We start from the raw sequence: 23,831 nt of genomic DNA, 5'->3' as shown, positions 1-23,831 counted from the left end.
AGTCCTCCAACACAGGGACAAAAGAGTTGCAAAAGGAGGCCCACGCAGCACAAAAACAAAGGATCCCACACCGCCAGAGAACCGTTCAGGAAGCTGTGCATTGCCGGAAGGAGTGCTGGGGGCCAGAGTTACATTGTGCACAAATAATTTCATAGAAGGATGCCAACAAGCCTTGGCAACTGAAAAACACGTGGTGAACAGGGTTACTGTCTTGCGTGGGAAGGCACGCTCCTACCTCCACCAAAGTTGGACAGTAGGACGTCAGGGCCATCGGGACCACTTCAGTCCACCACCCGTGATGTAGGATCCATGCAACTCAACAGGAGAGGGGACCCAAGCAGATGGTCGTCGTTGCAGAGAGGTGCCTGCTGAAGCAGGGGAGTGACTCCTTCACTCCAAAGGAGATTCGTTCATTCTGCTGGTGCAGGCTGAAGACAGGCTGTCCTCTGAGGATGCACGACCGGGAAACAGTTGCATATGCTGGCAAGAGTTGAAGATACAATGTTGCGGAAGTCGTCTTTGCTTCGTTGTTGCAGTTTGTGGAGTTCCTGGAGGGTCCAGATGCAGTTGCTTCAGTGAGACGGTGAAGTAAAGGATGCAGAAGATTCCTGCTGGAGTCTTGCAATCCGAATTTGAAGAACCTCCCAAAGGAGAGACCCTAAATAGCCATGAAAGGGGGATTGGTCAGCTAAACAGGTAAGCACCTATCAGGGGACGGCTCAGACACCACCTGCTGGCACTGCCCACTGAGATGCTCCCAGAGTTCGCTGCCAACTTGGAATCCAAGATGGCAAAACACAGGGACCCTCTGGAGGAGCTCTGAGCACCACACCTGGGGTGGTGATGGACAGGGGAGTGGTCACTCCCCTTTCCTTTGTCCAGTTTCGTGCCAGAGCAGGGACAGGGGGTACCTGAACCGGTGTAGACTGGATTATGCAAGGAGGGCACCAAATGTGCCCTTCAAAGCATTTCCAGTGGCCTGGGGAAGGAAGCTACCCCTCCCAAGCCTGTAACTCCTATTTCCAAAGGGAGAGGGTATAACACCCCTCTCCCAAAGGAAATCCTTTGTTCTGCCTTCATGGGCTTGAGCTTCTCAAGCAACAGGAGGGCAGAAACCTGTCCGAGAGGTGGCAGCAGCTTGGCCTGCCTGGAAAACCTCAGAAGGCTGGAATGGCAATACTGGGGGTCCTCTAAGGAGCCCCCAGAGTGCATAAAATCATACAACCAATGCTTGCAAAAGCCTTGGGTTATGATTCCAACATGTTTGATACTAAACATACCTATGTTCCGAGTTACCATTATGTAGCTGGGAATAGGTAGTTACCTATTTCAAGTACATGTGTAAAATGGCATCCCGCACTCAGGAAGTCTGGGAAAATGGTCTTGGAGGTCGTGGGGGCACCTCTGCTAGTGCAGGGGTGCCCTCACACACAGTTACTCTGCACCCTGCCCTCAGGGCTGGAGGGCCTGCTATAGGGGTGACTTATAAGTGACCTGGTGCAGTGCAACTGGCAGTGAAAGGGTGCATGCACCTTTTCACGCAGGCTGCAATGACAGTCCTGCAGAAGCCTTTGCATGGGCTCCCTATGGGTGGCAAAAGAAATGCTGCAGCTCATAGGGATCTCCTGGAACCCCAAAGCCCTGGGTACCTAAGTACCATATACTAGGGACTTATAAGGGGGCACCAATATGCCAATTTTGGGTGAAATACTAGGTTACCAGTATGCAAAAACCATAATTTAAGGGAGAGAGCATAACTACTGGGGTCCTGATTAGCAGGATCCCAGTAGACACACGCAAACACACTGGCAAACAGGCCAAATGTGGGGGTAACCAAGCTAGAAAGAGGCTACTTTCCTACAAGGTTAGCATCCACAACAATGACTTACAAGCTTTTATACACCGACTTTTACATGAATGACTCAAATAGTGAATCAAGAAGTCATTAGCTCATAGTACCTATGCTAATGCCAACTTATGTACAATATCACAAATTCAAGTCAAGGTACTTAGGCCGACAATATTTTGATCCCCTAGACAAGTATCAGGATCATCCTAAGCCTTCGTTAAGCTTGAGTTAAAAGGGTTACAGAGTGCTTGTAACCAAAACGGCGAAGATAAATCGGACTCACGTCTCATATGAGTGAGAAGGCAATCAATGGAGATCTGAATCTCTAATCAAGCGCCAATGCCATAAAGTAGTATTAGAGTGGAGTAGTGTCACAGTGTAATAGAGTGTCATAGAATGGAGTGGCAGAATGTCGTAGAGTGGAAAGGCATAAAGAAGAGTGAACTGGAGTAGAGTGAAGTAAAGTAACGTGAACTAGCATAGAGAAAGTTGGGTAGAGTGTTGTTGAGCACAGTACATTGTTGTATATTGGAGTAGCATAGAGGGCTGTGCAGTGGCATTGAGCAGATTATCGTAGATTGAAGTGGCATAGAGTGGTGTGGAGTGGCATACAGTGGAGTAAAGTGGAATGGAGTGGCGTATAGGGAGTTGTGTAGGGAGTTAGAGTGGAGAAAGTGTTAGAGTTTAATGGAATAGAGTGTCAGAGTCTAATATCATGGAGTGTAATGTCATAGTGAAGTGTCAGAGTGGAGTTGGGTGGTCTAGAGTACAGTGGTGCAAACTAGATTGGTGTAGAGTGTAGTGGTATAGAGTGCATTGGTTTTGAGTAAAGTGGTGTGGAGTGCATTGGCGAATACTGCACTGGTTTAGCGTACAGTGCAGTAGCGTAGAGTGGTGAAGAGTAGAGGGGAGCACAGAATAGATTGCAGTGGTTAAAAGTACTGTGTCAGAGTGATGCGGTGCATGGTAGAGTTGAGAGGTGCAAGGTAGAGAAGACTAGTGTAGAGTGCAGTGGTGGAGTGCAGTGATGCAGAGTAGAGTGGCATAGAGTGTAGTGGCATATAGTACGCTGGTGTAGAGTGCAGTAGAGTGGCATATAGTTGAGCGGTGCAGAGTAGAGTGCCGTGGTGCAGAATAGAGAGGAGTATAGATCAGTGGCAGAGTGCAGTGTTTCAGAGTAGAGTGTCACAAAGGGCGGTGGTGTAGAGTAGAGTGGCATAGAATGCATTGGTGTAGACTGCAGTGATGCAGAGTAGAGAAGAGTGGCTTAGAGTACAGAGGTGCAGAGTAGATTAGAGTTGCATAGAGTGCCGTGGCATAGAGTAGATTGCTGCAGAGTACAGTATAGTGGTGAAGAGTAGATTGTTGCAGAGTGGAGCATAGTGATGTAGAGTGCAGTAGCATAGAGCGGTGCAGAGCAGATTGGAGTGGTGCAGGGTACATTGGCGTGGTGCAAGATAGATTAGACTGGCATAGCATAGAGTAGTCTCGCGTAGATTGCAGTGGCATAGAGGAGATGATTTCAAAGTAGAGTGAAGTGCCCTACAGTGGAGTGGTGTAGAGTAGATTACAGTGCAGTGGTGCAGAAAAGAGTGCAGTGGGACGGAGCACAGTGGCATTGAGTGCAGTGGTGCAGAGTAGAGTGGCGTGGAGTTCAGTGGCAGAAAGTGCGATGTCGAAGAGTACAGTGGTGTATTGTAGAGTGACAGAGTGCAGTTGCATAGAGTGCTGTGGTGCAGAGTACAGTGGCATTGAAAGCAGTGGAATAGAGTGCTGTGGTGCAGAGTAGATTGGCATAGAGTGCAGTGGGATAGAGTGCATTGGTTTTGAGTAAAGTGGTGAATAGTGCACTGGCAGAGTGCAGGGGTGTAGTGTACAATGGTTAGAGTAGAATAGCATAGATTGCAGTGGAGTAGAGTGGAGTGGCACAGCATAGATTGCAGTGGTGTAGAGTGGCACAGAGTGGAGAAAAGTGGTGTAGGGTGCAGTGGCATAGGGTAGATTGTTTCAGAGTACAGTGAAGAAAAGATAGAGAAAAGATAATATACTTCATTATGCTGAAGTATGTAACGATAACAACATAAATAATAAAGCACGGCCCAAAATGAAATATGGCTTCTCCCTGTTAGCCACGCTGTAATCAAGCACTTCATTACCTAGAAAACAAAACATTAAACATAAATGTTAGAAAAATATACCCTTCTAATAGCTAAATTGTTGTGTAAAAATGTAAAATCTGGGCTTAATCTCGACTTCACTGTTTCACCAACTGGTGTGATCTTAGGCAAATACAAATATTGTGTTTCACAGAGTCTCCTTTCTAGCCTGCAGGCATCACGGTGAGTGTGACTCTGTTCTTTCTTTAGATCTTCCTCATTGTTTTGCAGCTCCTCTTGAAGGCATCCTGCAGTGCTCCTCTTCAAGGCAGCAGGCGACAGTAATCATCCAAAACTCTTTTCTCCTCCTGTGCCCTTTGTTCTTATGAGCACCCTTAGAACAGGACAAAAGGGCAGAGAGGGCAGGGGGCCTCCTGACTCACCTTCATTCGGTTACCATCAGCTTGGAGGATGGTCTGTACAGGGCTATCCTAAGTAGCGCTTTTGTGCGCTAATGGCCCTCTGAATAACAGATGTGAGAGGGGAAATTATTGTGTCCCCTTGTCCCCCCCACCTTCGTCCCCCGTGTCCCCCACCCTCCAAAATCTGGGGGGGGGATACATCCCCCGCGTCCCCCACACTTCCTACGCCCATGCCAACTCCCCACATCGGGCACATCTGGCTGCCCTAGTGGCTTCAATTCTGTTCAGGTGAGTGGGGGGTCATGTAAGTATAATGCAGAAAATTAAAGTGAAGCAATTTAAAATGTTGATTGCAAGACGAGGTCCGTACCAACTCGCAGACATGAGCCCAGTCAGAGTCTGCAATGGGTGCTGCCAAGTCGCTTTCCCAGATCCTACTGGCCCCATAGGGAGCGTGTACCATTTCCTCCTGCAACACCTTATAGAATAGGGTGATTAGGTGCCTCCCCTCTCCCCAATGAATCAGGCCCCACAGAACTTTCAAGGGCTGTGGTGCAGCTGGGAACCCAACCCATAATTCTCTAGCCATTCGCTCCAGGCCAGTGTAGTGGAGGAACTGGCCTGGGCCTACCCCCAAGGTTTCCTGTGCCCCTGAAAGGTGATAAAGGTGCCCCCAGGGTATAGATCACTTGACATTCCCACTCCTCTCCACTGGTCCATAGTCATACAATCATCCAGCGAATGAAACAAAACCAGTTCCCATATCCTAAGCTCTTTATCAAAAGGGGCTCTGCGTATCACTCTTCCCACCACTTCCTCCCAGAGCACTGCCGTCTGCCTGACCAGATAGGGAATAGGGTGATCCTATTTACCAACCCGCATCTGTAAACATGCCAGAGTGTCATCTCCTACTATGCCTGTGTATAGTAAATCCTCCTGTGAGAAGGTAGCCTCTTTCTAGCCTTGTTACCCCCACTTTTGGCCTGTTTGTGAGTGTATGTCAGGGTGTTTGTCACTGTTTTCACTGTCTCACTGGGATCCTGATAGCCAGGCCTCAGTGCTCATAGTGAAAACACCATGTTTTCAGTATGGTTGTTATGTGTTACTGGGATCCTCCTGGTCAGGACCCCAGTGCTCATAGGTTTGTGGCCTATATGTATGTGTCACTGGGACCCTGTCACACAGGGCCCCAGTGTTCATAGGTGTGCATGTATATGTTCCCTGTGTGGTGCCTAACTGTCTCACTGAGGCTCTGCTAACCAGAACCTCAGTGGTTATGCTCTCTCATTACTTTCAAATTGTCACTAACAGGCTAGTGACCAATTTTACCAATTTACATTGGCTTACTGGAACACCCTTATAATTCCCTAGTATATGGTACTGAGGTACCCAGGGTATTGGGGTTCCAGGAGATCCCTATGGGCTGCAGCATTTCTTTTGCCACCCATAGGGAGCTCTGACAATTCTTACACAGGCCTGCCACTGCAGCCTGAGTGAAATAACGTCCACGTTATTTCACAGCCATTTTACACTGCACTTAAGTAACTTATAAGTCACCTATATGTCTAACCTTTACCTGGTAAAGGTTAGGTGCAAAGTTACTTAGTGTGAGGGCACCCTGGCACTAGCCAAGGTGCCCCCACATTGTTCAGAGCCAATTCACTGAACTTTGTGAGTGCGGGGACACCATTACACGCGTGCACTACATATAGGTCACTACCTATATGTAGCTTCACCATGGTAACTCCGAATATGGCCATGTAACATGTCTATGATCATGGAATTGACCCCTCTATGCCATCCTGGCATTGTTGGTACAATTCCATGATCCCAGTGGTCTGTAGCACAGACCCTGGTACTGCCAGACTGCCCTTCCTGGGGTTTCACTGCAGCTGCTGCTGCTACCAACCCCTCAGACAGGCAGCTGCCCTCCTGGGGTCCAGCCAGGCCTGGCCCAGGATGGCAGAACAAAGAACTTCCTCTGAGAGAGGGTGTGACACCCTCTCCCTTTGGAAAATGGTGTGAAGGCAGGGGAGGAGTAGCCTCCCCCAGCCTCTGGAAATGCTTTGTTGGGCACAGATGTGCCCAATTCTGCATAAGCCAGTCTACACCGGTTCAGGGACCCCTTAGCCCCTGCTCTGGCGCGAAACTGGACAAAGGAAAGGGGAGTGACCACTCCCCTGACCTGCACCTCCCCTGGGAGGTGTCCAGAGCTCCTCCCGTGTGCTCCAGACCTCTGCCATCTTGGAAACAGAGGTGCTGCTGGCACACTGGACTGCTCTGAGTGGCCAGTGCCACCAGGTGACGTCAGAGACTCCTTGTGATAGGCTCCTTCAGGTGTTAGTAGCCTTTCCTCTCTCCTAGGTAGCCAAACCCTCTTTTCTGGCTATTTAGGGTCTCTGTCTCTGGGGAAACTTCAGATAACGAATGCATGAGCTCAGCCGAGTTCCTCTGCATCTCCCTCTTCACCTTCTGATAAGGAATCGACCGCTGACCGCGCTGGAAGCCTGCAAACCTGCAACATAGTAGCAAAGACGACTACTGCAACTCTGTAACGCTGATCCTGCCGCCTTCTCGACTGTTTTCCTGCTTGTGCATGCTGTGGGGGTAGTCTGCCTCCTCTCTGCACCAGAAGCTCCGAAGAAATCTCCCGTGGGTCGACGGAATCTTCCCCCTGCAACCGCAGGCACCAAAAAGCTGCATCTCCGGTCCCTTGGGTCTCCTCTCAGCACGACGAGCGAGGTCCCTCGAATCCAGCGACACCGTCCAAGTGACCCCCACAGTCCAGTGACTCTTCAGCCCAAGTTTGGTGGAGGTAAGTCCTTGCCTCACCTCGCTGGGCTGCATTGCTGGGAACCGCGACTTTGCAAGCTACTCCGGCCCCTGTGCACTTCCAGCGGAAATCCTTCGTGCACAGCCAAGCCTGGGTCCACGGCACTCTAACCTGCATTGCACGACTTTCTAAGTTGGTCTCCGGCGACGTGGGACTCCTTTGTGCAACTTCGGCGAGCACCGTTTCACGCATCCTCGTAGTGCCTGTTTCTGGCACTTCTCCGGGTGCTACCTGCTTCAGTGAGGGCTCTTTGTCTTGCTCGACGTCTCCTCTCTCTGCAGGTCCAATTTGCGACCTTCTGGTCCCTCCTGGGCCCCAGCAGCGTCCAAAAACGCCAAACGCACGATTTGCGTGTAGCAAGGCTTGTTGGCGTCCATTCGGCGGGAAAACACTTCTGCACGACTCTCCAAGGCGTGGGGGATCCATCCTCCAAAGGGGAAGTCTCTAGCCCTTGTCGTTCCTGCAGTATTCACAGTTCTTCAGCCTAGTAAGAGCTTCTTTGCACCAACCACTGGCATTTCTTGGGCATCTGCCCATCTCCGAGCTGCTTGTGACTTTTGGACTTGGTCCCCTTGTTCCACAGGTACCCTCAGACAGGAATCCATCGTTGTTGCATTGCTGATTTGTGTTTTCCTTGCATTCTCCCTCTAACACGACTATTTTGTCCTTAGGGGAACTTTGGTGCACTTTGCACTCACTTTTCAGGGTCTTGGGGTGGGTTATTTTGCTAACTCTCACTATTTTCTAATAGTCCCAGCGACCCTCTACAAGGTCACATAGGTTTGGGGTCCATTCGTGGTTCGCATTCCACTTCTGGAGTATATGGTTTGTGTTGCCCCTATCCCTATGTTTCCCCATTGCATCCTATTGTAACTATACATTGTTTGCACTGTTTTCTAAGACTATACTGCCTATTTTTGCTATTGTGTATATATATCTTGTGTATATTTCCTATCCTCTCACTGAGGGTACACTCTAAGATACTTTGGCATATTGTCATAAAAATAAAGTACCTTTATTTTTAGTATAACTGTGTATTGTGTTTTCTTATGATATTGTGCATATGACACTAGGTGGTACTGTAGTAGCTTCACACGTCTCCTAGTTCAGCCTAAGCTGCTCTGCTAAGCTACCATTATCTATCAGCCTAAGCTGCTAGACACCCTATACACTAATAAGGGATAACTGGGCCTGGTGCAAGGTGCAAGTACCCCTTGGTACTCACTACAAGCCAGTCCAGCCTCCTACACCTCCCAATTATCATGGTCCGTTAACCAGCATGCAGCATGTTGTAAATTTGCCGCATAATAATGAGAGCACAAATCAGGAATAGCCAGACTCCCCAAGGTCCATGGCCCTTTTAAGTGTTCCCAGAGCTACCCTGCTACATTTTCCGGCCCGTATTAACGATATCAGTAAGCTATCAAGTTTCCTAAAGAATGAGGTGCCTAATGGAAACATCCTGTTTTGAAGAAGGTAAAGGCAGCCGGGAAGGAAAAACATTTTTTGCCACCGTGGCCCGACCTATAACAGATAGAGGGAGTGTGTCCCAGAAGCTACATCGAACCCTCCTGGCCTTACACCACCCTGTCGACATTTAGCCGTTTGTATGTAGCTTCCGTGTGTGCAATCTGCATGCCGAAGTATCTAAAATTTTCCGTCTCCCACTGCTGGCACCCCAGGGGAAACAAGTGTCTTCTGGAGACTGAGTTTAGGACCGGAGACCATGTCAAAGTCACTAAGTAGGCCCAGCAGTATCAGCACTGACCTACTGGGGGAATGCATGTACACCAAAGTGTTGTCTGCACATAAAGAGATAATGTGGTTTTGATCTAACACCCTTATTCCCCATGGCTCTAGCTCTCTACTTAAGATCCGTGCCAATGGCTCTATTGCCAGGGCAAAAAGTAACATTGACAGTCGACAGCCCTGTCTCATTCCCGCATTAGCGACCATATTGTAGTTTGGTCGGTAGAGATCCAAATCCTCATCAAGGTTGCAGTTGTAGTCACCCGCCCAGATCAGGGGAGCCCCACACTATCGTCTAGTAGGCCCTGCATGCGATCAAAACAATGCCTATCATCCAGGTTGGGGGCATATAAATTCAAGAATGTGACCTTACCATCCAATACCCCTTGAAGTAGGGGAGAGAACGGTCCTCCATGTTCACCTCACTGTAGGTGTGCTTGAATGGGATGCCAGAGGCAATCCAGACAGCCACCCCTTTGGCAAAGGATGAGTACACGGCAGAGCACCATTGGCCACTCCATTTTTCCCCCAATTTTTGTGCCACCCCCCCCCCCAAAAAAAAACCCTGGTGTCAGGTGGGTCTCTTGGAGACATGCTATTTGTACTGTTCAAGAAGGGAATGGACCCTGCCTAACTCTCCAGGCCCCGGACGTTCCAGATCAAAACAGACATACAATCAGCCATACTGTGCTGCCCTTCCCACCCAGGTGGGTTGATTGCTCCTCTCCCCACCGGTGGTAACTGCCAAAATAGCAGCGCTCAGCCGCAGGTCTGCACTGCACACCACCAAATGCGCCCTCTAACTGAAAGGAGTACGAAACAACATAACATTGCCAAACTTACCCCAGATACAGTACATACAGCAAAACATACTAGACTCATACGGTAAATCCAATAAAGTCTGTGTTGCCAGGACCGACAGCCTAATCCCCGAACCCACAACCATGGCTTATCATATTACGTGGGAGAAGTACCCCTAGCCCCACATTTAAGATATAGCTCCACACTGGGTATCAAGACAAGCAATAACAACAGATAGGACATTAAATGTTATGCCCTGCATGGGTAGGGTATTGTCCATAATAAAGCAACACTGAGGTGTCTCCTTAATTAAACAACAGGATTGTCCACATTCAGGGAGGGCTCTAGTGTCTGATGGTCCTCCTCAACAGAGGAGGCAGCATCAAGAGGCACTCTAGCCATAGTGCCATCACTCTTGTTGGGCCATCCCCTCTGGACACCTAGGGTCCATCCATCCCCCCCAGTGCTTCTGGATCTCCAGTTCAGGCTTCGGGCCCACGACCACACCGGGGACCCAACCGCCCGGCGCCCACGCACTCCTTAGGCACCCTGTCCCAGACCTCCAGCCACCACCAGGCATCTTCCGGGGTATCAAAGAAGTGTGACCCGTCCCCTGAGAGGGCCTTCAGCTTGGCCAGGTATAAAAACATACAACGGAGGCCCGCAGCACATAATTTTGCCTTAACTTCCAAAAAGCCTTTTCTAGCCCCCTGGACCTTGCTAGTATAGCCAGGATATATTGAGATCTGATGATTTTCGTAGTGGGCCACCACTGTCCCTTAAGAGGCACCGATGATGCCATCCCTGACCTTATAGTTTAGGATGCGGGTGATGATGGCCCATCGGGGGCCCCAAGTTGCAGAGGCATCACCAAGGCCCCGGGTGTTAGTTCAATTGCAAATAGTGGAGACAGGCTGGCGGACTTGAAGACATCTCTTATCCAACTTTCAACATGGGCCTCCATCTTACCTCCCTCAGTGCGCGCCGGGAACCCCAGGAGACTGATGTTGATGCGGCTGGACCACCTCTCAGTTTTTTCTACCCTGGCCTCCAGGGTCCCCGGGAGGTAGTGACCTCTGCAACCTGTTTTCGGAGGATGACTACTTCAGTCTGTAGGTCAGCAAATGAGCTCTTGGCTACTTTCACCTTATGAAGATCGGCATGAAGATTGACCTCCAGTACCACTGTCTCTATTTTTCCTTTAATGGTTATCCTGGATCCCTGAATTACGTCCAGCAGGTCTGAACGCAAAGGTTCGTCAGTCCTCTGGGCACGCTCCGCCTCTGGTCTGTGATCTGTCTAACACCTCTGGGATGTCGAAGCCAGGACAGAGTACTGCTCTATCGTGTTACTCTGAGAAGGGGCCACCTGCTTTTTCCTCCCCATGTGAAAAGCCCATGTGGAAGAGTGCACACCTCTTGTCCTCAGGGAGGCCCATGCCTCCAGAGCCCTCAGTGAACTGCCCAGAGCAGCTCTCCCTCCAAGCTAAGTCACAGACCAGCCAACAGTCAGCACCTTCACAGACGTCCTTGGATCCAAAGGCCAGCAAAGGACCACTTCCATGCACTAGGAAGTAACACAATGCCTGTGTTCTGCCACGCCAGTCTAGCAGCGCAGCCACCGTCTCGTCCTAGAGAAGTGGTAGACAATAGCTCCCTCTGAGAAACAGTCCCCTCAGGTCAGGGATCCATCGAACCAGCAGGGCTCCCAGTCTGCTGTCATAGTTCTTCTTGACGAGGGGCCCCATCCACCTAGCGTCAGTGACTCCAGCCAAGTCACTTGGCACCCCCAAGCATCATCCCAAGGCCAGGCCCCCCCGTTAGTGGCCAGAGAATCCTCCCGGGGCCGTCCCCAGCCGCAGGCCAACTGAAGGCTCCTCAACCTCCACTCACCAGCTTGTGCCCCCAACATAGGGTCCACTCTGCAGAGTGGATTGAGGTCGGTCCCACTGGCCGGCGTGCCCTCAAGTCTTTGCAGCTCCCTGGGGCCCCATGCCGCAGATAGCCAGAAGTCCCTCCACATAGCGCGGAGGGAGAAGTGGGCCCGCAGCAACATGGCCCCCACAGATATACAGGGAGGCCCTACCGTCCAGGGGGAAGAGTGGGGTGGGCGGCCACAGAACAGGTCCTGAGGGCCAGTAGTCCCATCAGCAGGGCGCACTGCCACCCCTCTGACCCCACACGTGGAGCAGTAGTTTGTGGCAGCGGGCCTGGGCCATTCATGTCCCAGGTCCAAACGCGTCCCTCCAGTGCACCCGCCCAGGGCACAGGGCAGGAGCATCAGACCGAACAGTCGTGAGGACCCGCCAACCCTCAGCACAGTGTACTTTACCTCCCTGGTCCCAAGCTGAGGACAGCAGCTCTCCAGAAAGGGCCGACGGGCCACCACATTGTGTTGGCAGATCCCAGGGCCGGCTGACCCCCGAAGCAGCTTCTGCAGTCACAACAACTCCTCCGGTGCCAGTGAAACAGCACCAGCCCCTCTCTGAGGGTCACCATCTCCCCCGCCTCAGATGTGCTGAATGGGCCTATCCACGGCCCAGGGGAGCAGCACAGGCTGGAGGCCCTTGCAACGCCGTCCAGCTGTCCTTCCTCACTGCCAGGCAGTCCAATTTCGGTGAGACAACATCCTGAGGTAGGGGCACACAAGCACCACAGGTTGTAGGCAGAAATTCGTGGCAGGATGAGTGAGGCCGGACAGGAGCTCCTCAAGGACACATCCTATCGGCCATCTTGCATGGCCACACCCCCTCAAGGTACCATGTTAATACACAGAGCACTAATATTTACTACTCACCAACCTGACCAAACCAGCTCACTCCTAAGGAATAAACCTTCAGGACAAAAATCTACTCTGCCCCGCTCACTGACAGGAGAGAGTGCCCTTCACAAACCCCAGAATTGAAAGAACATTTACCTTTGAGAACAAACATCAAATACTAAACACAGACATGAGTGAAAGAGAATAAATGGAAGCTGGATACTCACAGCACGGACGAAGGATGTGACATACTTGTTTGAACTTTCATCAACTCCCAAATGGATTGGAATCCTGATGCGGTAGATTCCGTTCAGACTCGCCAGATCCTACAGAAGCCAGGAGCAGAAAAGAGGATGAGGACAAGTGGCGGAAGGTCCACAATAGGCCCATTATACATAGATTTTGCAACCTTGACCAGTAATTTCTTCCTTATATTGTACTTACTGGAGGCATTTCAGCCATGCTGCGTCTAAACACAGCAGCATTGAAACTGGTATAGGAAAGGCACATAGAGGAAAAATCAGTCTAAGCAGCAGATTGGAAATGAAAGAGGGTATGATCGAGGTAGCTCAGCTTGGAAAGGTCTGGCACAACAGGTTGCAGCATATCTTTTAAGATTACTAGAATGCCATGGAGGGCAGCTGAATGGTACACTAGCATGACTTATAAATGGCTGCTTTGATCTTGGATGTGAGACGAGTTTGGGTGAATTAAGATGATGTGCTGTAGGTTCAGGGGGGACCAGTCTGTGGAAGGCTGTGACTATAACTAACTGAACTAGATGCAAATATGGAGGAAAGTAATGGAATGACAAAGTTGGTGTAGAAAGCATTCAGTTCAGTAGCTTTCTTTCAAATACTTTATTAGATATATTTTACAATTTACATTTGTACTTTTAAAGTGACAAACAAATTAGAGTAATTAGAATTCCTATAGGCAGCTATATTGCAAATTATTTACAAAAATATTTAATACTTTTACTTTACACGCACCAGAGTACAACGATACTATAAGGATAACAACAGACATCTGAAAAAAAGTCACCGATCCAGATCAATAAAGAAAGCCAGAACTTCTTATGCTGGTCTATACATTTTCCCTTTAACCTATGTTCTCATTCGATGTAAAACACAATGTATTTGCATCTATCAGGATCAGTAAACTCACACAGACAGTCCGGGGCTTACGTAATTCATCTCGGTTCCATAATCAGAGCCACTGGAATAATTTGGTGTGCCAGGGCAGGGAAGCACAATTTATGTAGCAGCGTTGATTAAAATATGCGACGAGAAAAGGCACATTATGTGGCATATTTGTTTTACACTATTACATCATTATTGTATTATTTTTACACATAGTAGCACTTTCTGGACAAAGGTTTCACCTCCTTACTACCAGTTTCAAAACAAACAAGCACAAGATGACCAGTTAGCCTTTGCAAAGGGCCTTCCACTGTGTGAGAACCCGTGTTCACACGTTTTTAGTAACTTTTGATCCGTCTGAGCTAGAAACATTTACTGTTCAAATCTGCAGATTAGGCACAGATGATGGATTATGTGGCAAATCCATAGTTATGGGAAAAAAAGCCACTGCTGCTGAATCGCATAATTCCAGTAGCCCTGACTATAAGATTACCATCCTTTAAATTCTATATTTCATCCTAGCTATGTGGTTAAAAGCCATTATACCGGATCTGATTCATCCCGATCATTTGGGATTTATTAAGGGGAGACAGGCACATTATAATTTGAGGAGGGTGGTCCATGTGGTTGAAGAAAAAAAAAAAAAAAAACTCATACCAGTAGTCCTACTGGCAACTAGATGCGGAAACAGCCTTCAACAGGGTGGAATGATCCTTTCTCTTCCACACTCTCTACCTTTTCGGCATCTGCAAACAATTTATCAACGTGATCAGGCTAACTACGCGAATCCACTATTGCATGTAGTACTGAACGACATGGGCTTAGATCTCATTAAATTTGAGGGGGCTACCCGCCAGGAGTGGTCGCTCTTCCCTCCTTTTATTCGCCCTCAGTATAGAGTCCCTTGAGGCCAAGGTGAGAGATGAGCAATCAATTCAGGGCCCCTCACTTGGGTCTATTGACCCCAAAATGTGGCTATTTGCCGATGATGTACTACTTTCTCCAACTACCCCCTAGACGTCCCTCGCAGCTTTACAGCAGGAAATGGCACTTTATGAGATAGTTGCAGGGTATCTTATCAACCTTCATAAATCTTTCCTTCTGCCCCACCCCTTCCAATGGGTTAAAAAGGATCTTAATTACTTGGTGATAAAATCACTCCCAAGATTTCAGATTTATAATCGTGCAAATTACCCTCTGCTTCTTCAACAACGTAAAGCTGATCTTAAAATATGGGCTCCCATGTATTTCTCATGGCTAGCTCATATTCATGAAATAAAAATGACTTTTACCAAGCATTCTATATCTTTTTCAAGGACTTCCAATTGAAATAGCGGGATTTTTTCTTCTACATTCTGCTCTCTAGTGACCAGCTTCAGATGGCAGGATCGCAGAGCCTGGCTCCCTTATAAACTGTTGCGCTTACCCAAGGAGGCTGGCGGGTTGGCTTTTCCTCATACAATAAAGCGGCGCAGCTACGTGTGATATCCGAATGGTCTTCGAGAAAATCGGATAAACACTGGCTCCATATGGATCAGACTGTGGTAGGCCACTATATCTGGGACATTTTATGGAAGCCGAAAACAGACTGACCCCCCCCCATTGCATACTTTAGCACCCCCTACAAAAACAACTCAAAGCATGGAATGGCGCAAATCACTGAGCTGTATGGGCTACGTTTCCCTCACTAATGAGACACTCATTTTAACCCTGCCTTTCCTTTCTGCCAGCACTTACTGCGGGTCCTTTCAAACTTTGGAGGGAGGGAAGGTCTCTCACCATTTCTGACTTGTTTCACGGATGTTTTCAACTTTGAAAAACGCCAACAAGACATTGGCTTGCCAAATTCTGAGATAGCATTACGTTGAACTGAAACACTGCATACTTCACCCAGATGTGAGAGTAGCAGCCACCAGAGACCTTTCTCTGAATGAGAAATTTGTAAGACAAGCGAGGGTGGCTAAAGGTACTATCTCCTTCCTCTTCTCAGTTATACTTGATATCACCCCCAAAATTCAGCCACGTCACAGATTTCTGCACAGATATATTAGGGGACACGATAATCGATGAGCAATGGCGGAAGTTATGGTGCAACATACCTAGATTCAACCTTTCTATGGGGATGAGAGACACCTATTATAAAATACTACATCATTGGTATCTAAAGTCAAAAAGAATTTACCCCAACACATCCAATCTCTGCTGGAGAGGGTGCAGGTTGCTCAGAGACTTCCAACACATATTATGGGAACTGTCCAATAATCTGCCCTTTCTGGTCTGAAGTCTTAGCTCAAATTAAAGACACAGTGGTGTACCCGATCCCATCTACACCAGGCTTCTCCCTTTTGGAACTACGTGACAAGACCCTTAAATGCCAAACCTAGGTCAATCGTTCAATTATGTGGCTATGCGTAGGGGCGGCCATGACAGTGCTGGCAGCTTTTTGGAAGAAAAAAAAAACCCAAACTGTGGTACCCTCGATGGCCCACTGGTATGACTGGTTGTGGCAGGCCTTGAGAATGGAGAGGATAGCTGACATTCTCCTGGATATCTATGAAAACTTTGAATATACCTGGGGTCCCCTGGTGGCCATTCTCTCCATTGGCCTTCCACTCACACACAGCCTGCCCACTAGTACTCAGGCACTCCATCTTTTTCAGATCTCATATAAGATAATTGGTGACGACCCTGAGATTACAGGTGAACAGTAACAAATCATATGATTAAGGCAGAGTTTTAAGTTCCTCAATGAGCAGGTAATAAGGCAAGTCCTGTATTTCGTCTACTCAAAGACACATGGGCTACCATAGCAAAACCAAAATGTTAGGGGAAGGCGCATTATTGTCAGGTTCACAGCTTACATTTTCTATTGAACTAATCTTACCCATTTGTATAGACAGCAACTTTAGCTATCATTTGAGGTTTATAAAAAAGAATACAGCAAAGGTCATGCATTTCACCAAAAAGCATTCCACAAATGACCAACTGACAAAGTCAAATGCCTTTTCTTCACCTCTATTTCTGGGAGCATCTAGGTTATAATATATCTCAAATGCAGTCACTTTCAAAGAGAGATATTTTGAAGCAAGTCTGTAGCAGGGGACTACTTTGTGTGTGTAAGTGCACTTTGTGAAACAGCAAAATTACATCACTCACAAAGAGGTAAGCCAATGGCTGTAGTGCACTGGCCCTGCACCCATGGTATTTCCTATGGTAGGTGCAATAAAAATATGAACGAAACACAAAAAGACCAATGAATAAAGAGTCTTGGCTCAAAGCCCTTATAAATACAATCTATATATTATTTTCTTAAAATCAGAAGGTGTTGGATAACACCAGAAATAAAAGATAAATAAACCAGGGGCCCTATTCTTAAAGAAAAAGTGCACCCACAAGTTTATGATGTTGTATAGATAGAGATTTACATTCATCAAGGGTTCACAAGAGTGCACCGACGTAGGCCTGGAAACCTGCAACAATTTTTGGTTTCCAGGTGTACTCAGGCAAACAATTGTGAATTCTATTTCTGCATGAACAAATATGTAAAGGTGTATTTGCTAATGTGAAAATCTGTTGAGTGCAAGTTCGCTCGTTCAAGCTTTTTTTTCGTATTTAAGTGGAGACTCCAACCCCCTAAAAGGTTGGTTTCTACCCTTGTGAGGGAAGGAAAAGGTTTGAGAGTAGCTGTTGAATATCTATTAAAAAAAATGCAAGTTTCAGAGTGTGCATCAACTCACGTGGCATTCCAGGCCTGAAACTACTACTTCCTGCCCGCTTCCAGCATTAGTGAGCAAATTTACTCAAACTCGCCATGCCTCATAATTCCCTTAAATTACTTTTTAGGCCTTATTATAAGGCGAGGCGAGGAGGCTGTTTGCCGGCAGTGTACAAGGTGGTCCAGTCATGAGCAGGGGTGGGTACCTGACCCCTGATATAGATAGCATCACTGGATGAGAACTTAGATTTTTTCACTACCTCAGGCGTTACCACAGTAGACTTTACTCGTCGCTTGACTTTTTCAGGGGCAGATTTGTGCAGGTATGGGTACGAATTAGACAGAGCGTTTGGACTTGGAACGTGTCTCCATTAAGAAGTCCTCTTCCTCCTTGATATGCATGTCTACTTTATGGTGTGCCATAACCCTATAAATGACCTCATGGTAGGCCATGGTACCAGCCTACGGGCATGCCCTAACCGGCTAGCGGCCCAAATTAGGATCACTAGGAGACTGACACTGTATTCTTTCCAGGGATCATAAGAAGACCCAGTGTCCAAGGGCTGATCCTATGGGTCAAAAGGATCACATGGGCAGCCTGGATTCGAAAAGGTGCGTGGGGACCCTTCAGGTGACTCTGGTGAAGGCACGGGAGGTAGTGTGTGTAAGCAAGGTGGTGGAGGTAGTGAAGTTGGTGACATAGGTGAAGAAGACGGCAAAGGTGGAACATAAGGAAGAAGGCTTGTGTTGTGAGTTTCTTCAGTGATGTCCAAATTGGCTCCGAGAATGTTTTGTCTATTGCGAGAAAGTGTTTTTGACGGCTTTGGCGGAGGTGGATTTGCTAAGATCTTACCAATGACAGGGTGGATGAAAAGACACTTTAGACTGGTGTCAGTGAGCCTTAGATCCATCTGTCAGCAAAGCTTTTGGCATCAACAAGATTTTTAGCACAGACTTGATCTTCAGGATTAGTGGGGCCTTGGCGTAGTCTTTGGATGGGACTAGAGGTGCTGGACACCCGTAGATCTTGTGTGGCTCGTCAGGCTCTACTTTGGCAGAGCCTTAATTGATTCCAAAGTCTTCTCTCTGTCCTGAACAGAGCCTAAAGGCAACGGAGGCCCTGGAGAAGGTTGTCTGTTATGTCCATGTTCATCATTCAATGCCTGACTCCTGCGGGAGCTATGTTGTATCCCGATGTGTGACTTTTTATGACCTAGCTTGGTCGCGTGGCTCTCAAAGACAGGTAGAGTGCTAACAACCCTGGGTGTCATCTTAGTTTGAGGGCCAGTGGTCTTCGCATTAGCTCAAGTTCTTCCTCATGCTCTGGCTCACTCACTGGGAATGTCTCTTGACTGGGCTATCGGGGCCCCACATGGACCTACAGCATTGCCTTCTTCTATGCCAAACGGATATTCTTCACTGAAATATCTGGCGTTTCGGAGGATGCCTTTGTGTGCAGCTTATGGTGTGTCGAGTGCCTCTTTCTATGGTACCTTGTCTTCAAGTGAAAGGTGAGGCAGGATTCGCAGGCGTCGTCATTGTGGTCAGGGGAGAGACACAAATTGCAGATGTCTTGATTATTCATCCACGGATACTTTGAGTTGCACTGGGGTGGAATGTTGCAAGCGGGGGGCATTCCATCTGCCCCTTCCAGTCTGCATTCTCTGGTGTTGATGGCAGAGGGATGAAATGCGGCCCCCTAAGGCTTGCGGAGAGGCCTCCAATGTCCAGGCTGTCAAGTGGTGGTCAGCAGTCCAGTGAAGAAGCGAGTCAGAGTCTTGTCAACACACGGTTTATACTTCCAAAACATTTACGTCAAAACTGAACTGTGTGGGCTTAGAAAAACGTGTCTCATAGCCTTCCGAGTCCAATGGTGGGGAAAAAAATAATAATAATCTAAGATGGATTTGGCGGCCATGCACATTGTGAACATAGAGAGGAGTCACAGCACATCTCGTGACTCGAAAGACTTCTTCGAAAAACAACAACTTGCAAACACTAGATGGCAGGAGTACCCAAAGCATGTGTATTTACAGCCACATATACTGCAAACATATTAAGTAACCACATGAAACAATTTCAGAGCATATGTTGTTGGAAATGCAATTAGCTTCAATGTAACAGAATTTAGTGCTTTTCAAAAAAGCAATACAACATTTTAAAAGAGGAAATATATTTAAGACTGTCATAAGTGTTGTAAAACGCTGCGTAGCAAATACCTGACTTTTCCTCAGAATCTTCACAACAGGCAATTTAATTCTTCAGCTAAACCCATACCTCGCAAGCCAGCCAGTGTTCTACACAAGTTTCAAACTGCTGAATGTAGTTTACAGACTTATCACGTGAAAAGGGCAAACTCTACGCAGACTGTAAATGCAGCACAGGGAATAATAATTCCACATTGAAGTCCGTAGGGAAGGGCATCATATGTTATTTGATGAATAATTCATGTTGCAATGCAAGCTTAGAGTAAGTCTAAAATAAAACTGCTTGGTCAGACATGTCTCCGTTTAATATGAAGTAAGGAAAGTCCTAGATCATCAAACTGCCTCTTCAGAGCCAAGTCCTGTATCAGTCTATCCTTACCAATCAGAGGAGCTGCCAAAAAAACAACTAATAAAGCTGCAAGACTAGGAGGTGCTCTGCAGAGGACACATTTTTTTCCAAGGACTTTATAGCACATTGTCACATGAAAGCACAAGAACTGTATAAAAAAATGTTACAATGAAAATCAGTGAATCAACAACTTCAGTGAATGAGACAAAAGTGACTGAATAAACATAGTAGTGTATTAGTTGGTGATTACATATTGGGAAGATATAGTCTGTGTTAGAAATGTGGTCTCTAGTTGGCAGTACATTTGCACCCTTCCAAGTAGGGACCCTCACTCTAGTCAGGATAAGGGAGATACCCGCTCAGATAACCCCTGCTCGCCCCCTTGGTAGCTTGGCACGAGCATTCAAGCTCATCTCAGAAGCAATGTGTAAAGCATTTGCCCATAACACACAGAAATAAGTGGAAACACTACAAAAGGACACCACACCAGTTTTAGAAAAATAGCCAATATGTATCTGTGCAAAACAAGACCAAAATGATAAAAGTCCAACATACAGTGCTAAAGATATGAATTTTGTAAGATTAATCTTAAAAATACATTTCCTTGAAGTCGATAGCTCCACCTGGGGCTATCACAGCGTTGTGATAAACAAAACCAACAGTTCAGGCCGACAGCAGCGTCGCGGACCAGCTACGGTGTCGGTAAGACCCGCAAACAGTACCTTGGATTTGCAGGGCGTAGTGATCCTCGTGGTGAGCTATGGAGAGTGGCATCTGTGTCGGTTCCGGGGCTCGGAGCGGGAGTCGTAGGGCCCTTGAAGTCATACGCGTGCGGATAGAACATTGGGCTGATGAAGTCATGAGCGCTGGTCGTACATGGCGCCGGGGCTGCAGTGCGAAGCAGGACAATGCGCTGTGCGGTGCCCACAGGTCACGGTGCAGGCAGCGGCTCGGCGACAGCGTCGGTCAGACCAGGGCTGCGGTGAGAAGCAGGGGGTTGTGATGTGCGGTATCACCAGGTCATGGTGCACGCAGGGCCGTCGTTGTTGCTGAAGCGCTGTCGTAGGTAGGCCCAAGCCAGCAGTGCGGGACGGGACGATGCTTTGTGACCCTCATGAGCAGTGTCCACAGGCCACAGTGTAGGCGTGGTGACGACACTGGAGTCGATGATGCTGGCATTGGTGGACCGGGGCTACGGGTTAGGACGGGATGGTGCTTCGTGTGCCTCATGAGCGGTGTCCACAGGCCACGGTGCAGGGAGCGGCGCCAGTGTCAGCAGGAGCGGTGACGTCGGGATGCCCAGGCTGTGGTGTGAGCAGGCAATGTCGGAGTGCAGGGCCCACAGGTCGCAGTGCGAGCAGCGGCTTGGTGAAGTCGTCCGATGACGGCGTCGGTGAGACTAGGGTCACGGTGCGAAGCAGGGCAATGCGACTCCGTGCGGTGTTGGCAGGTCACGGTGCAGGCCAGCGGCATCGAGGCATCGCAGTGGTTTCTCCTCTTGAGCAGCTTAAACACACACTTCCCAGTGCTGCAGGTCGAGGAAACTGAAGTCTTTGGTGTCCCTGAGACTTCCAACAGGAGGCAAGCTCTACGCCAAGCCCTTGGAGAACTTTCTCAAGCAGGACACACAGCAAAGTTCACCCTTTGCACTCTTTTAAGGCAGAAGCAGCAACTGCAGGCCAGTCCAGCAAAGCAACACAGCAAAGGGACAGTACTCCTCCACCAGCACTTTAGCTCTTCTCCTTGGCAGAGGTTCCTCTTGATTCCAGAAAGATTCTAAAAGTCTGGGGTATTGGGTCTTCCTCTTATACCCTTTTCTGCCATTGAAGTTGGCAAACTTCAAAGCACAGTCTTAAGTGTTTGACAGATCCTTCCTTATCCAGGCCAGGCCCCAGACACACAATCCACAAACAGCCAGTGTCACAGAATGGTTTAAGCAAGAAAATGCCTACTTTCTAAAGGTGGCATTTTCAAACAATTTAAAAAACAACTTCAATAAAAGATGTATTTTAAATTGTGAGTTCAGAGACCCTAAACTCCACATTTATTTCTGCACTCAAAGGGAATCTGTGCTTTAAGGATATTTAAAGGCAGCCCCCATGTTAATCTAGACCTTGCACAGTGAAAACCGAATTTGGCAGTATTTCACTGTTAGGACATATAAAACACACTAGTATATGTCCTACCTTAAACATACACTGAACCCTGCCCCTGGGGTTACCTACGGCCTACCTTAGGGGTGCCTAACATGTAGTAAAAGGGAAGTTATAGGCCTGGCAAGTGGGTACACTTGCCAAGTCGAATTGGCAGTTTAAAACTGTACACACAGACACTGCAGTGGCAGGTCTGAGCCATGTTTCCAGGGCTACTAATGTGGGTGGCACAACCAGTGCTGCAGGCCCACAAGTAGCGTTTGATTTACAGGCCCTGGGCACCTCCAGTGCACTTTACTAGGGACTTACCAGTAAATCAAATATACCAATCATGGATAAACCAATCAACAGTACAATTTACACAGAGAGCATATGCACTTTAGCACTGTTTTAGCAGTGGTAAAGTGCCCAGAGTCCTAAAGCCAACAAAAACTGGTCAGAAAAATGAGGAGGAAGGAGGCAAAAAGACTGGGGATGACCCTGCAAAAAGGGCCAGGTGCAACAGTCTGAAAAGCTGAGTCCTTAATGGTCGAGAGGAGGACATCAAATTGGGGTTCAATCTCAGACCAACTGGACGAGTTACACACAGTGGTGGCAGCTCATGAGAAAGACTGACTTTAGACATGGGAGATTATAAATTACAAAGTTTCAATAAAGAATCTCCCTTTGCTTTGCAGGTCTCATTTGAGTGCTTAGATTAGGAGTAGATCTTTGGGATAAGAGGGTGCAGTGTGATGCAGGGGCTTGTATGAGACACCCAGTTTAAACTTAGTTCTCCCTTTAACAGCAATCCAATGTAATACAAAGAGAATTGGGGGTATGTGGATTGGACATGTCTGCATTGACAGTACAGTCTCAATAAGATCAGATTTGAGCAGAGCAGCGGAGAGAACTATTTTTTTTTTTGGGGGGGGGGGGGCGTGAAGTTATGAGTTCACTGCTTTTGAGACTCTGTATCAAGTATCATGAATAGGGAAGTATCAAGCGTGAATCCCAGTGTCAATCAATCAATAGTTTATTCGGTCCAGGTTTGGACCATTTGAGAAATTAAAAAATAATCATACATACAGAAGGATAAAAACCATAGACAATCAGGTAAAAAGAGACATTAGCAATTAGTACACTTCTTATATAAAAAAAAGGGTTCATAAAACTACATAAAAAGTTTCATAAATAATTAAGACAAGACTCTTAAAATAGTGTCTGGATCTTGCCCTATACAAGAAGCTAAATGCTAAAATAATACGAATCAATTGTTAAAAACATATAAACTATTCTAAGACGGATTTGTACATAAGATAAGACATAGAAACTACATACAATAGGTCCTGTTTACAAAAGTTAGAAGTCAATCAGTGGAAAATGGAGCCCTAAGTTAATCAATTCTCTTAAATAAGTTGATCAGATAAATTGCATCTTGCCATTTATAAAATTATATGCGCCAAGGGGCTTATGAGTCACTTCAATTGGGGTAACCCACTAGACAACATGCTCGGAGATACAGTCTTATGTCCTTGATAGATCGCACTAATGATTTCGCCCAGACTATTATGACAGGATGCTAATTCGCTAACTTCTAGACCGTTCTTCAACCAGTGGATTTAAGATCTGTAATGATTCTACTGCGGATTTTCCATGCTGCTGCCAAATATTTAGAAACAGAGCTCACTACCAGCGTGGAAGTGTCATATTTACACATTCTATATACACTGTTTCGGTTTTGTGTTGACAGTGTTTTGCACAGAGGAATAATCC

At 47.5% G+C, this 23,831-nt stretch overlaps 1 protein-coding gene across 2 annotated transcripts in view; it reads right to left on the bottom strand.

Annotated features, from left to right (window-relative positions):
• Positions 1 to 23,831, bottom strand: part of EMC10 (ER membrane protein complex subunit 10) — an 80,083-nt gene that overhangs the window by 39,793 nt on the left and 16,459 nt on the right. For both annotated transcript variants that reach the window (XM_069200990.1, XM_069200988.1), the window contains exon 4: positions 12,738 to 12,836. In XM_069200990.1, coding sequence (XP_069057091.1) covers positions 12,738 to 12,836 — 99 coding nt within the window. The remainder of the gene's footprint in view (positions 1 to 12,737; positions 12,837 to 23,831) is intronic.

Source organism: Pleurodeles waltl, chromosome 7 (assembly GCF_031143425.1).
Source record: "Pleurodeles waltl isolate 20211129_DDA chromosome 7, aPleWal1.hap1.20221129, whole genome shotgun sequence".
Classification (NCBI taxonomy): Eukaryota; Metazoa; Chordata; class Amphibia; order Caudata; family Salamandridae; genus Pleurodeles; species Pleurodeles waltl.
This window is presented reverse-complemented; position numbering and strand designations above follow the sequence as displayed.